Genomic DNA, 15,000 nt, shown 5'->3' on the forward strand with positions numbered 1-15,000 from the left:
TTATGATTTTTAGATCTAATAACACACATATTCTTTCTGACTGATTGATTGTAGTATAACACATTTTTGTATTTATCTATATCCAACCTTTTGGTAACAGATGTTGTCACTCCTTTTGCCTTTTTAATAGACATTTTTTGTGATTCAATACAATACAATTTTGCTCGTAAGCCAACAAATTCAACAATAACATCTCCACCCATCTCATCTTTAAAAAACCCCGGAATTTTCATATTTGCTTGAGGGATATTGTAAACATTTTTATCGCTAAAATTGCTGGTATCGAAAAACTTAATATTCTTTTTCATGTCTGAATAAAAATCATCAGTATATATGCGATATAGTAAGCTATCAGTATCAGTATAACAAAGTTCAATATTTTCTTTATATAATGGTTTCATTATAGAATAGTGAAAGTTATATAAATGTGTTTTAGCTAACTCTAAAACAGTAAACCCCACATAAATTGGTCTATCCAAAATTAATTTCGTTTGTTCTAATTGGATTGCTACCAAATTATCTGTAAATATCGACAAACATTTAAAGTTAGGCGCACTTACATACTTTTCTGCTCCAATAATCCTGTTTGTCTTATTATTCTTATCTGTCCATGTATTAACAAGTTTTACATTTACTTGTTTTCTTTTATTTTCTATGGTTTTACCAAAAATAGCATTATTTTGTTTTTTGAAAAAGTCTTTTTCAAATTCAGACTCTGCTTTTTGCCTCAAAGAGGTATTCAATTCAATATATGGTTTCAAAAATTCTTTTTGTTCAAATGATAGAATTCTATGAATTTTTAACAATTTTAGACCGTTTTTAAGACATTCTTTTAAATGGATATAGTGAATAACATAGGAACATTTGTCGTATAAATTTGCAATAAGCTTGGCATTTCTATGACCAAAAGGTGTAAATTTTTCAGCAGCAAATGGTAAATCTGAGTGAGCGTCATGTATTTCAGATGGATAACTAAGATCTACTTCAAGTATATACCCAATGTTACTGTCAACAGTAATAGAATCAATTTCAAAAGTCTCAATTTGGTCTTTGTTCAAAAATTTAAAATTACTTGTAGGAAGTTTCATCATCATTGCATAACCATACAGGTTCACACAGTCTAAATATACCAAAAAGCTACTTGATTTGTTGATATCATAGTCAGACATATATTTATTGTTAGCTTTAGCATATCTTAATGAACACTGAGCTAGACCACCTCGTATACCTTTTTCAATCATTTGATACATCTCCACATCAGTTATAAGGTCTAATTTTACATTGGTATGCAAAAGCATTGCATCCCAACTTAAAGAAGGTGAAGAAACATAATAGCACGGATCTAAGCAATAGGTTGCTAAGCTAATTTTCCTGAATTTTTCAAAACTATCTGCTAGTAATAGTACATCACATTTTAAATATAAATCTGTATATTCGCCTAAATTTTTTATTTTAAAAGTTTTCCAAACTTTCAATGCATGTTTATAATCTTCTTCCGAAATAAGTTCTGAAGTAAGTTTATTAAAAAAATGTTTTCGTTTTGGTAACTCAGTTTCATCGTAACGTTTTAAAGAGTCTATATAATCATAGCAGTACACACCCTTTCTGCAAATCAAATCAAATAAATACTGATCACTGTAATACCTACGCAAGTTTACGAAGTCGTCTTGATGTAAAGATCTAGCTAATTTATCTAAGCTACAACTGAGAAAATTAAAAGAATCGATGAATTTCAGTTGAGCAGCAGTTTTTGAATCAACTGATATAAATTTTGTGAACGATATGTATTTTTCTTTATTTTTCGGAATAATATTTATACGACCGTTAATACTCGCTAACTCTTTAATAAAAAGATGGCAATCGTAATTACTTAAATTATGAAATATAATAGGTATAAAAGGACATTTCTTTGCACTCAACTTGCAAATGTTGTGAGCCGCGCCTCTATATTCCCCTGTAAAATGATCATGATCTGCCACAATTTTATCTGTGGATGTAAATTTTTGTTTACATATACAGCAAACTTTTGCATTATGAAAACATTTCTTTTCAGTTTCAGTAAGTAGTTTCATGGGATTATTTTCTAACAAAATTGCATGTAATCGTTTGACATCATTTGAAATTGTTTCTACAAATTTTTGAGCACAGTTAGCTCCTATGTATGAAACCAGTTCATTAAGTTCAGGTTTAGATTCACAACAAATATAGTACGCGAAAGATGTGGCTTCATGAACCTGTATGGTTTCAGTATGCCCAGATTTACTTTTATCAGAATATTCTCTTAATAAACTTTCAAAATCACCATAAATCACAATTGGTATTCTTTGAGTTCTTTCATAATTATCAAAATATAATTTACTATTTTTCTCTGGAAGAACAGTTTTAATTCTAGCACAATTATGTTTGCATAATTTTTCTTCTGAATTGAAATAAATGAAGCACTCCTCACATAAAAAAAATTTAGACTTATTTTTAGTAAGTTGACTATGAACCAACCGTTCAAAGTTTCTTATCAAACAAAAATGTCTTTTATTGTTTTTAGTAATGTAAAGCAAATTAACATGAACAAGTTTACGCTTGCTGGTTTTGTACAGAGGTCCGTTAATATCACCATTTTTTTCTAAACTGTATATATTAACACTTATGTCAGAATTATTTTTTTCAAATAATGTGATATCCTCAAAAGATGGTGGAAACGACATACCATCTATTTTTAAAACTTTTGAATAATGAGGATATGAAGATACTCTATTAAAGTTTTTATTGGTGGGATACATATGTGCTAATATACTCCACAGAAAACACTTATCATCACTATTTTTAATATTTACACAAGATCTAGTTTTCAGAATTTTAATTGGTAGTGGAATATAGGAGCCTGTCCTTAAAGGATTGTATTTATTAATGTTTACTTCTAAATTATTCAAAGAGTCAAAAGACCAGCCTGATTCTGAATGTTCAAACTCTGATAATTTGTTAAGCAGGCTTTTTACACACTCTAAATATATATTTTTTATGTTTGTGGATTGAAAAATTTGTACATATTTAGTATTAAACGACTTCAAAGATTTTTCATTATTTTTTGGCAAAGTAAAAGTCGCAAATAATTCAAAATTTATTTTAAGAGCATTATGTTTCTCAAGACTTCTTTTTACTAAATTACATATCGTATTTACAACTTCAGATAAAAATTGCTCAGGTAACAAAAATTTTTTTGATGGACATACACGATAGCTTAGTATTCTGTTCTTAAAAGCAGTTCCAATTATTTGAACATTATCGAATTCTGTGCGAAGTAAACAATTAGACTTATGAATATAACTTTTCTTGTGTGAAAAGTATTTTGGCACTGTTATATTACAAATATCACAAAAAGTCATTATGAGATTATACTAAGTAAGAGTACTTATTATTTGAAGTTAGTAAAATGCAGTTAAAATTTTCATGCTGGGTATAGTGTAGGTTTAACCCCTTTAAAATCTTCCTTAGCAGCAGCGACCAAGCGATTCGTTGCCTGCCAAATTTCTGAGTTGGTATCCATACATGACTTATAAGTAAAAAGGGCGTGACGCCATCGATTACCCGGGCTTATCTTTGATGCTTCAGCAGCGTTATAGATGCGGAGTTCTAAGTAATAATCGCCTTCCGTTATTAATTTCTCTGGTTTTCGCTGTGTAGAATACCCTGATGCTATTTTCTTGGTGATAAAATTTTTAAGTGGTTCAAGCTTTTGCACCACTTCTTCTTCGTACTGAAAAGACAAAAATAATATTTTTAGTTATTAAAAAATATTAACTCAGTTAATAAAATGTTTATTAATAAATTGTTTATAGGTTTCCATCAATAAATTCAACAACCCAGAGTTGAGTTGCGAAACCTTCCCTAAAGCTAACAATTTATTTGATCCAGCTCAAGAATCGAACTTGAGACCTTAGGCTCCATATTCAAACGTGCTAAGCTAATATTAACTAATAATTAAATAATTAAATATAATGATGTAAAAAAACCATTAATATCTTCTTAAAGGGTTTAGTTGATGCTTATATTCAGTCAGAATTCTAATATTTCTTGAAAACAATTGTAATAATATTATATTTACAATAAAAATAAAGTGTAATAACTCACCTCAGACTCCCATGAAGGACGTGCAGCCTTGATAGGCTTTTTTTGAAGCGCTTTCTTACGCTTTACAGGTGGTTCCGGTTCAGATTCTGAATCTGACTGCCGCTTTTTTGATTTCTTCAATTTATTGAGTGATTTACTCTTTGAAGTTGAATTTGAAGTTATAGGTAATTCGTCATCCGAATTAAAAGGATTATTACTAAAGTTCGAAGCCCTGTTATAGAAAAAACATTTTTTTAATGTTGTTACATCATACTATTATCTAGTTCTGAAACAATTAAAGATTTTTTGGTGAAATGAAATTTAAACATGTATTAACAATGTAACTTTTTAAAATACTATTAGGTAAGAAGTTAATATTAAAAAAAATATTATTTCTCTGTAGATGCAACAACTCTTTCATTAAAATATGTAAAAAATAAAAAAAAATAAAAAAAATACATACATACTGAAGCTAAACAACTGCTTTTTGAAATTTAAAAAATGATTTTTTAAGTGAATTAAGTAAACGTTTGCTCGTTGAAGTGCTCACAAAAGAAATGCGTAGTGAAAACAGTGCTTACAGAATTTAGGTTCTTCTAATAGTCAATCAATAAAGTCAAAAGTTCATAGTATTTGCATAGAATAATGACTCTTAAACATAAAAGTAATTAGAATGACATTCAAAGATCTCATTATTACACACATACATAAGATGCCGCATGCATGTTTAGGATTCCCTATTAGGAAGCAAACTGCAAATATGCAATCCTGCAATACGAGTCATTAGACACCGAAAAAGAATCACTTTTAGTTAACACATGATGTATCCCGACTATACCTACTTTGATATTATTTTTTAACACTTATGGCGTCTGTTCTGTATTTCTACATTAGATAAGTATGCATATTATGCACTATGTAGGTAATGTTTACAGCAGTTGAAATAGTGTAATGCCAAAATACAATATAATATTTCATTAGTTACTTACCAAAAGCGGATCGATTAATAATAATTTTATAAAAATTATCGCCCATTTAGAGAATAAAAAGTACTTATACTTACTTATATGAAATATGATTTTATCGGCAAAAATAGTTAGGTAGAAAGGTGTTAATGTAAGTATTTTATGGAATAGTAGGTCTATCAACCGAACTCGATCTACTCTATGAGTCATGATAGCATAGTGATTAAGACGTCCGCTGCCTCCGGTTATAAGTCGGGCAGGGGTTCGATCCCGGGCATGCACCTCTGACTCGGACACTTGCTTTAGTGGGATACCATAACACTAGAATGAATGAATGAATTGGATGAACCTTAATACTACAACACTTGAATTTTAACCTTCTATTATAAGAGTGTGGTTAGTAATTATTATTATTGATACTTATATACCGACATACTTACCTGTTCCGGCATAGCATGCTTTCCATCCTAAACTGACACACCACTTACCATGTTTTGAATACTTGAATAAATGAATGAATGAATGATTGAACGATCGTCTTTGAACCTTTATACCGCAACACTTGAATTTTCGATAAGGGAGTGTGGTTACTAACTATACTTATATTAATAAACTGACAAACGTACCTGTTCCGGTTTAGTATGCTTCCATCTTAAACTGACACACCACTTACCATGAGTTGAATACTCGAATAAATGAATGAATGAATGATTGAATGATTGATCGATTGTCTTTGAACCTTTATACCGCAACACTTGAATGTTCGGTAAAGGAGTGTGGTCACTAATTATACTTATATTAATAAACTGACAAACGTACCTGTTCTGGTTTAGTATGCTTCCATCTTAAACTGACACACCACTTACCATGAGTTGAATACTTGAATAAATGAATAAATGAATGATTGAATAATTGAACGATCGTGTTTGAACCTTTATACCGCAACACTTGAATTTTTACTTTACGATAAAGGAGTGTGGTTACTAATTACTTATATTAATAAACTGACATACCTGTTCCGCTTTAACATGCTCCCATCTTAAACTGAACCTCCGCTTAACATAAATTTGAGATGAGTGCTACATTAATTGCATTAGGTAGGTTCTTAAGGGTTCCAGTACAAAATATAAATTATTCTAAATAATCTAATCAATGCTTAAGAATAGAATTTCTATAAAATATTCCAACTCAGTATCGTAACTAGTTGCATCACTTAAGAATGTGCTAAATCAACCATTGAATCATCTTTCTACATGAGTTAGTAACAATAACCTGATCATTCTCTTGTAACTGATATCTATTGTGAAAATATTGTGTGTTCTAGCTTAAGTCTTATAGATCCGGCGCGCGCTGGCGCGCCGCGTCATCTAGAGACTTGAGCTAGAACACACAATATTACCCTACTCCCCCGACCAGTGAAGGTTACAGTAACTAGAAAAGAGCGATAACTTTCAAACGGCTGAACCGATTTTCTTGGACTATTCCGCGCCTACAATCCAAAGTATCTGAGTTTTCCAAAACATCATTTTCAAGTAAATAATTATGTTTATCTAGGCAACGTCCATCTTAACAGCTTGACATTTGTCAATTGACACTTGAATATTATGAACCTAACGGTTATCTAACCTTCTTTTCTACAAGAAAACTAGAAAAGAGCTGATAACTTTTAAACGGCTGAACCAATTTTTTTGGATTATAGCTAAGAACACTCTCGATCAAGCCACCTTTCAAACAAAAAAAACTAAATTAAAATCGGTTCATTCGTTTAGGCGCTACGATGCCACAGACAGATACACAGATACACAGATACACAGACACACAGATACACAGATACACACGTCAAACTTATAACACCCCTCTTTTTGGGTCGGGGGTTAAAAAAGGTTTGAATAAAAACATGCTAAAAGATATCCATAATAATTTTACAAAAAAAAAATTGAACATTTGCGATGTTCTATATTTGAGAATAAAAATCGGTCAGGTGCGAGTCGGACTCATACACGAAGGGTTTCGACTATCGTACAATACGAGATATATCACTATATGCATTTTTCAATTTGCATGGCGGCCATTTTTAAGTTTTATTATTTGCTATAATGGCTTGGTTGAGCTGTTTCACTTATTTCAGTTAATGAGATACAGCCCGCTAACAGGATATAAGGACAGACAGTGGAGGCATCTGTTAGCAGCCTTTGTGTAAAGAACCCTGAAAAAGCCTTACTAACTTGCTATTGGTAGAGAGAGAAAGATCAGAATCAGCTTACCCTTGTCGACAGGCGAGCACGTATGCGTGTGATGGCAGCCCAGCTCGTCCGACCCGTCTCCGCAATCGTCAGCCAGGTCGCAGAGCTGCGTCCGCGACACGCAGTTGCGGTTCGCGCACTGGAACTGCACGAGCGGGTCGCAGGGCTTGGCGCGCGCGGCGCACAGGGTCATGTTGTTCTCGTCCGAGCCGTCGCCGCAGTTGTCCACGCCATCGCACACTTGGTACCTGGGGAATTATTAGGACACGCAGTATCAGACACAGTAGCGATATGGGACGGCGAGTACAAAACCGTCAAGTGCATTTCATCATGAGCAACCTATGCCCGCGCTCTTTACTGAGCTTGGGTCTCCTCTTAGGCTGTTTATAAAGCTCACTTTGACTTTGCTCAGACTTAAGACACTGTTAAAACAAGATAGCGTTATATCGCTGACATAAATCTGTCTCGTTTTAACTGAAACTTAAGTCTAAGCAAAGTCAAAGTGTGTTCTATAAATTTCAACCTTAGAATGAGAAGGGTTTAGCCACAGTCTACCACGCTAGCCAAGTGCAGACTTCACCTTTGAGAGCATAATGGAGAACTCTCAGGCATGCAGATTTTCTTACAATGTTTTCCTTCAATATAAAACGCACATAATTCTGATAAGTGCGTGCGAACTTCCGACAAGGAGTCCGAACGTTTTAACGATTAGGCTCTCACCGCAATATAATATGAACTTTATTAACTATTCCATAAGCATGATTCTTACCTTGGCACACATCTATGATTGTCACAGTGGAATCGACGCAGGGTGTCACAGTTGAAGTTGGTGCATATCGAAGGAACTTCGTCTGAGCCGTCTCCACAGTCGTCCGTCCCGTCACACAGGTCCGATTGTGACACACACAGGTTGTTGCCGCACTGGAACCTGCTCTCGGGACAGTATCTGCCGCCGGGGTACCTCGGCGGACACCCGATCTCATCCGACAAGTCTCGGCAGTCCCTGTCACCGTCACACCTGAAGTACGCCGCGATGCAGTGGCCCGATTTACATTGGAACGTTCCGTTTTTGCATTTGAAGCCACCGCAATCCATTTCGTCGGTGTTATCTCCGCAGTCGTCTTCGTGGTCGCATCGCCACCTGGACGAGATACATTTCCCATTGCCACACTTGAATTCTGATTCGGAGCAATCTCTGTACTTGTGCTGGCACACCGCTTCCACTTCGTCGCTTCCGTCCCCACAGTCGTCAGTGAAATCGCAGAGCCATTGCTTCGGTATGCAGCGCTTGTTCTGGCAAGTGAAATCGGTTTGACTGTTACAAGAGGGGCAGTTCTCTGGTATTTCGTCGGAGCCATCTCTGCAATCGTCTTTGCCATCGCAGAACAGCCATTTCGGTATGCATCTGTAGTTCGACTGGCCGGGGCACCGTCGCCAACCGTTCGTACAATTCTTCTGCCTGCACATGTACGCCGGTTCGTCGGAGTCGTCCCCGCAATCGTTGTCGAAGTCGCACATCCACAGTTTGGGAATGCAACGTCCGTTCTTGCAAGCGAACTCCGTGTCGGGCTTGCACTGCCGATTGTGACACATGGCCGGGTCTTCGTCGCTGTTGTCTTTGCAGTCGGTGTCGCCGTCGCACTTCCAGCTGTCCAGTATACACCGGCCGCTGGACTTGCACTTGAACTCGAGGAGGGGACATTCGTGGGCGCACTGAGCCTCGTCGCTTCCGTCGCCACAATCGTCCGTGCCGTCGCAAATGGTCGCAGCCGGTGTACAATTAGTGTTCTTACATTGGAAGGAGCCAGCTCTGCAATGTCTGACCGGGCAGGTTTCCGGTTCGTCGGAGCCATCCGTACAATCTTTTTCTCCGTCACATTTCCAGAACCACGGTATACACTTTTCGTCGCGGCCGTTGCATCTATGTTGTCCGTCGGTACAGTTCGCTATACAAGTCTTGTAGTCTCGCGCCAAGTAGAACTGGTTGGGACAAGCACATTTGTACGTCGTAGCACCCTCCTCGCCGTAGCCTTCGATATTCAGGTAACTGGATTCGTGCGGAGGAGCGATGAGACAGAGATGCGAACAGCCCCCGTTGTTGTTTCCGCAAGGGTTGTTGTACGGCAGCTGTCTCAAGGGGTGGACTATATGAATGTCGTATGGACGGTGAGTAGCGTTTCTAAGCGTCGTCAAGTTCTCGCCGGAATGCTTATTCGCTTTAAGAATGGCCTTAAGATTCCAATCGGTCCAATAGATTTCATCATCGAACAGGCTCAGAGCGAAAACGTGCGGTACTTTCTCTCCCGATAAAACGACGTGCCTGTGTTTTCCTTCCAAATCGGCTGAGCCTATGTAGTCCAAGTGAGCATCCGCCCAATAAATTCTGTCCGTGAAATAGTCAATAGTGAGAGCATTGGGCCAGGCGATATCGTCTTCCCAGTTCAAAACGGTGGTGAAGTTGGATCCATCCATACCCAGCTTACCAATGTAGGCTTGAAGGTGCCAGGAAGTGTAGTACAAGTATCCGGTCCCTGGATGAACGACGATAGCTCTCGGATCTGCGATTCCAGTTTTGAGTGTTTTCCTTCTCGTTCCATCTAACTCTGATACGTCCAAATTCTTCGAATGTCGATCTAGCCAGTACAGCTTTCTTCCTATCCAATCGATCGCAATTCCTTCCAGGCCGTGAGAATCGTGTCGGATCACTACTTCCTTCGTTGGGTTCGGATCAGTGTAATCAGATCGATAAATGATTTTGGCGGAAACATCAGCGAAGTACATTTTATTTTCTTTGTAGTCAAAATCTATAGCGACCACATTCATTAAGTCTTGATGCACCAAATTATACAAAGAGGCATCAGTGGACATGTTTCTCACGTAGTACTTGTTTGTGAATATGATCCAAGCGGTGATGTTGTCTTTTCTCTTACACGTATGTTCATCCGCTTCCCTTTCGTAATACTGATCGGAACACTTACAGTAGTAGGAGCCGGGGGTGTTCGAACAATACTGGGAGCAGACGCCCGGGGTCTCGGTACATTCGTCTATGTCAGCGCAGGCTTTACCGTCGCTCAAGAGTTTGTAGCCTTGATTACAATCGCAGTAGTATCCGGTTAGCGTGTCTATACATTTGTGTCCGCACTGGTTGATTTCTAACTTGGCACACTCATCGACGTTGCAATGCGCGGGTTCGTCCGAGTCATCCGTACAGTCGGAGACTTTGTTGCAAACGAGTCTATTGTCGATGCACTGATCGTTGTTACACTTGAACTGTCCCGCGGGACAAGTCTTATTTTCCTTCGTGCAGCCTACTTCGTCAGAATGATCTCCGCAGTCATCTTCGCCGTCACATCTAAAGTGGTCTCGGATACACTTGAAGTTCTGACATCTAAATTCGTGTGTGGAGCATTTCTTGTATTGCGTGTTGCATTGCTTTCCTTCATCGGAACCGTCTCCGCAATCATTGTCGTGGTCGCAGACCCAGCCTTCATTGATACATCTTCCGTTGGTGCACTGGAATTGGTCCTCGGAGCAAGGTGTCGGGGTGGAACAGTGATGTAGAGTGGTATTTTCATCTGCGCCATCTATACAGTCAGGGTCGCCATCGCACAGCCACTTTTTAGGAATACACTGAGCTCTGTTCCAGAATTTGTTTTCTTCGCACGTGTACTCCGTTTCGGCGTCACATTTACGCTCGTTGCACTGGTGCCTGTCGTCTTCGTCGCTGTTGTCTAAGCAATCATTGTCGCCATCGCAGATGTATATTCTGGGTATACAGTTGCCGTTGTCGCAGGTGAACAGGTCTCCGAAGCAGGTCCTGCCCTCGGAGCGGCAGTATTCCGGCGGCTCGTCGGCGCCGTCCCCGCAATCGTCGTCTCCATCGCAGTACCAGGTGGCTGGAATACACCTGTGGTTGGGACAGCGGAAGCTGTTTTGTGGACAAGTCCTTTGCGCGCAGTGTAGGGGATCCTCATCGGAGTTGTCGCCGCAGTCGTTGTCGCCATCGCACAGCCAGTACGGTTCGACGCAGATATTCGTTTTTTCGCATTTAAGGTGATTCGTTGGACACGTCGTATTTCGTGGACACCTCTCATGCGTCTCATCGGACGTGATGTTGTCTTTGCAATCGTTGATCCCATTGCACACTTGTGTTTTGGGAATGCAGCGCGAGTTCTGGCAGGTGAACTCTCCTTCCGCACACGGCGGGTACACGCAGCCTTCCTCATCGGAACCATCTTTACAGTCGTTTTCGTGGTCGCATTTCCAGGATTTGAATATACAGCGTCCATTGTTGCAGCGGAACTCGTTGGGCGAGCAGGAGTGGTAGGAGCAGTAGTTCTTGTCCTCGTCGGAGTTGTCTCCGCAGTCGTCGTCGCCGTCGCAGGACCACATCCTGCTGATGCATTTTCCGTTCGCGCAGAAGAATTTGCTGGAGTCGCAGGTGATGTTTTTGGCGACACACATTCTTCCCTCATTGACCAATTTTGTGTCGTCATCACATTTACATTCGACAGTGTTGTTGGGCGCGGGGTGGCAACTCTGAGCGCAGCCTCCATTGTTAATCTTGCACAGGTTGGTCTGGCACGCTTGTCTACTTGTACTGTATATATGAATGTCACGGGGCGAGTCCTCCAGTCGTTTCACCATCTCGATCATGTTAGCACCGGTATGTTTCTCCGCTCTGTACACGCCTCGCAACTGAAGATCGGTCCAGTAAATGTAGTTTCTGAACACTGTAATCGCAAATGGATAGATCGTTGCCGAGATTAAAACTTCCCGGTCGCTTCCATCCATTTTGGAGCGTTCGATCTTTTCCCGCACGGCGTCGGTCCAGTAGAGCATATTCTCTTCAAAATCTATCGTGAGGCCGCTCGGTTGTGATAAGTCCTTATCTATGATGGCCTTCTTGAGGGATCCAGCCATGGTCGTCCTGTAGATTTTTCCAGATGTTCCGAACCGTCCCCAATCAGTATAGTACAAAGTTCCATTGCAGGGATCCACGACGATGGCTCTCGGGCGTTCCACTCTCGCTATCATTACTAATTCAGTGCCGTCCAAGTTCATCGCGTAAATGGAATTGTTAGAGCTGTCAGTCCAGTAGACTTTTTTCTGGGTCCAATCGTACGAAATACCTTCGGGGTTGATATTCTTGCTGATAATATTCTGTATGCCCGAAGCGTCAGGGTTGTTGGCCGACATCCAAGCGATTCTCGCGTAAGGTCTGATTTGCGTGAAGAACAGTTTGTTATCTGCGTAATCGAATTCGACCCCGACAACATTCGTGAGATTGCCGACAGGCTTGAATGGTACACCAGTGGATTTGGGGTCCAAGTTGACGGCACGGATTTCAGTTCTCGTCGTGAAAACTAGGTATTCATCAACAACATCGCACTTTTTAGGATTGCTTGCAGATATCTGTCCAGTAGCGCAGTCGCATCGGTGGGTGTAACCTTTGTTAGCGTCTGGTGGATAACTGAAGCAGAGCTGATCGCATCCGCCGTTGCCGAGTTTTCTACAAGGGTTGTTCTCATCGGTGGGTTGGTTGTTGATGTCGAATATGACGATGTCTCTCAACTTAGGTAAGTTGGTGCGTATCTTTTCCGGCATGGACATGTTACCCGGCAATTTGGAGGCTTTGTAAATGGTCTGTAGGTTTCTATCGACCCAGTACACGCTGCCGGTGTGTATAGCTATGCCCATGGGGTTGGGAAGGTTGGATCTGATGAGCTGTCTGTTCCCACCGTTGTAGGAGATCTTTTGTATCTGGTCAAGTTTGGAATCTACCCAGTATACATCGTGAGTCAACATATCGATAGTCAAATCTCTGGGGTTGGATATGCCGGAACTGACGACCGTCTGCCAGTTGCTTCCGTCGAGGTAGGCCTTCCCGATACGTGGATATTGGCCGTAATCAATCCAATACAAGAGTCTCTTTAGAGGGTTGACGGCTAACTCCCTCGGGGCGTCCATAGTGGTTTTATAAAGGACCTTTCTGTTGGAACCGTCGAGCCAGGACATCTCAACATAGTTCTCATGTGGGAAGACATTAGTGAAGTACAAGTTTCCAGCGACCCAGTCGACGGCCAAGCCTCGTATTCCGTTGCTGCCGATACCCTCTTTGACTACATGTTGTAGATCTGAGCCATTAGGTCTGACTCGGAATATACCGTTCCATTGTCCTCGGTTAAACTCGACCCAGTAAATATAGCTTTCTGCGAAGTGAATATCAACGTGCAGGATGTGATGGCCTACACCGGTTACTGGCACCATGGCTTCAGCGCTACTATCGAGACTGTACCCTCGAATGAGATCAAGTTGGGACACTACAGCGAAAGTCTTGTACGGGACGCAGTTGACTTCATTCTCTTTCCTATACCCGATGGAGCATGCACAAATCCTCGATCCTCCTTCGCTGGGAATGCATATCTGTTCGCATCCTCCATTGTTCAGGGAACAGGGATGATGCATCATCTTCCTCTTCTGGAATATTGTCAAAGATTTCAAATCACTCTCGTTGTCCAAAATAACTTTGATGTTATCTCCATTGGGAAGGTCAGCTTTGATGATTTTTTCGTGTCGAGTGTCCAGAACGTATAATCTGGAGTCGAGCACAGCTATGACTCTTGGGTAAGAGATGGCGTTGGCTTCTGTCAGTATAGTTTTCCGGTCGTTTCCCTCGGTGTTCATACTGCTGATGGTGGCGGGGTACTGCGTGCTGAAGTAGACGATTTTCCGGTCGATGTCGATCGTGACTGCTTCGGGTCGCTCGATGTTGTCGACAAGGATAACTGGGTTGCTTCCGTCCATGTTGACTTTGCCGATCTTTGCGGGGACTCCGTAACCTCCCTCGTCTGACCAGTAGATTTTTCTGAGAAGAAAAAGAAATTGATTAAAATCTTATATACTAAAAGTTAACACTAATAAACTGGTTAGTCTATCCGTTTGCTAGGTTTGTAAACTCACGTGGAATCGCGGTGCGAAAACCCTTAAAATGCAACACGGTGGGTGGTTGATTCGCATGCTATTAAAGAGCGAGTGAGCATTTAACCCAGAAGTAAGAAGTAATCTTATGACTAATTTTCACAGAAAACTTTCGAGACACATAAAAAAACTGGATTTGAGAAATAAAATGCGCAATCCAAACAGCATGTTTAAAAAGGTTGAAGTCTCAATAGGTCAGCAGTAAAGGGGAAGGGCTGGTTAAGAAATACAGACAAAGCTTACCCTTCCGTAGGGTCCAGACATATTCCCTTAGGTTTGGCGATGGACGTCCTGCTACCATCATTTGCGAAGACAATCGTCCTGTATTTCACTTTGCCGTCCACTCGGATTAGTTCAATATTACTCGCCATTTTATTGGCCATGAACAAGTTTCTTCCGAGCCAGTCAAAAGCTATTGAAGACGGTGAGCCGACGATACCGGTGTCTTGACCAATGAATTCGACTTTATTGCCACCGCCATAAGGCATAGTAAAGATTGTGCAGTTTTCGTCGTCCTCGGTATCGCCGGAGGTAGATTGGAGCCAGTACAGCATGTGACCTTGACGGTCGTAGTCCAATTGTATACCACCTGCAAACCAAATATACCATGTTTCATTATAAACATCTTCCCACAGCATGACATGATTGTGTCCTCAGGATTTACCACCATCACGATTCATATGGAGATAGGCTTTATTAAAATGAAA

General features: G+C 40.1%; 1 protein-coding gene across 1 annotated transcript in view; it reads right to left on the reverse strand.

Moving 5' to 3' along the window:
* The window catches only part of LOC123868360 (low-density lipoprotein receptor-related protein 2), a 305,413-nt gene that overhangs the window by 16,749 nt on the left and 273,664 nt on the right, over nucleotides 1-15,000 (reverse strand). Inside the window, exons 18-20 of the mRNA XM_045910850.1 lie at nucleotides 14,537-14,882; nucleotides 8,082-14,180; nucleotides 7,334-7,560 (exon numbers count right to left, since the gene is read on the reverse strand). Coding sequence (XP_045766806.1) covers nucleotides 7,334-7,560; nucleotides 8,082-14,180; nucleotides 14,537-14,882 — 6,672 coding nt within the window. The remainder of the gene's footprint in view (nucleotides 1-7,333; nucleotides 7,561-8,081; nucleotides 14,181-14,536; nucleotides 14,883-15,000) is intronic.

Source organism: Maniola jurtina, chromosome 9, assembly GCF_905333055.1.
Source record: "Maniola jurtina chromosome 9, ilManJurt1.1, whole genome shotgun sequence".
In the NCBI taxonomy this organism is placed as follows: Eukaryota; Metazoa; Arthropoda; class Insecta; order Lepidoptera; family Nymphalidae; genus Maniola; species Maniola jurtina.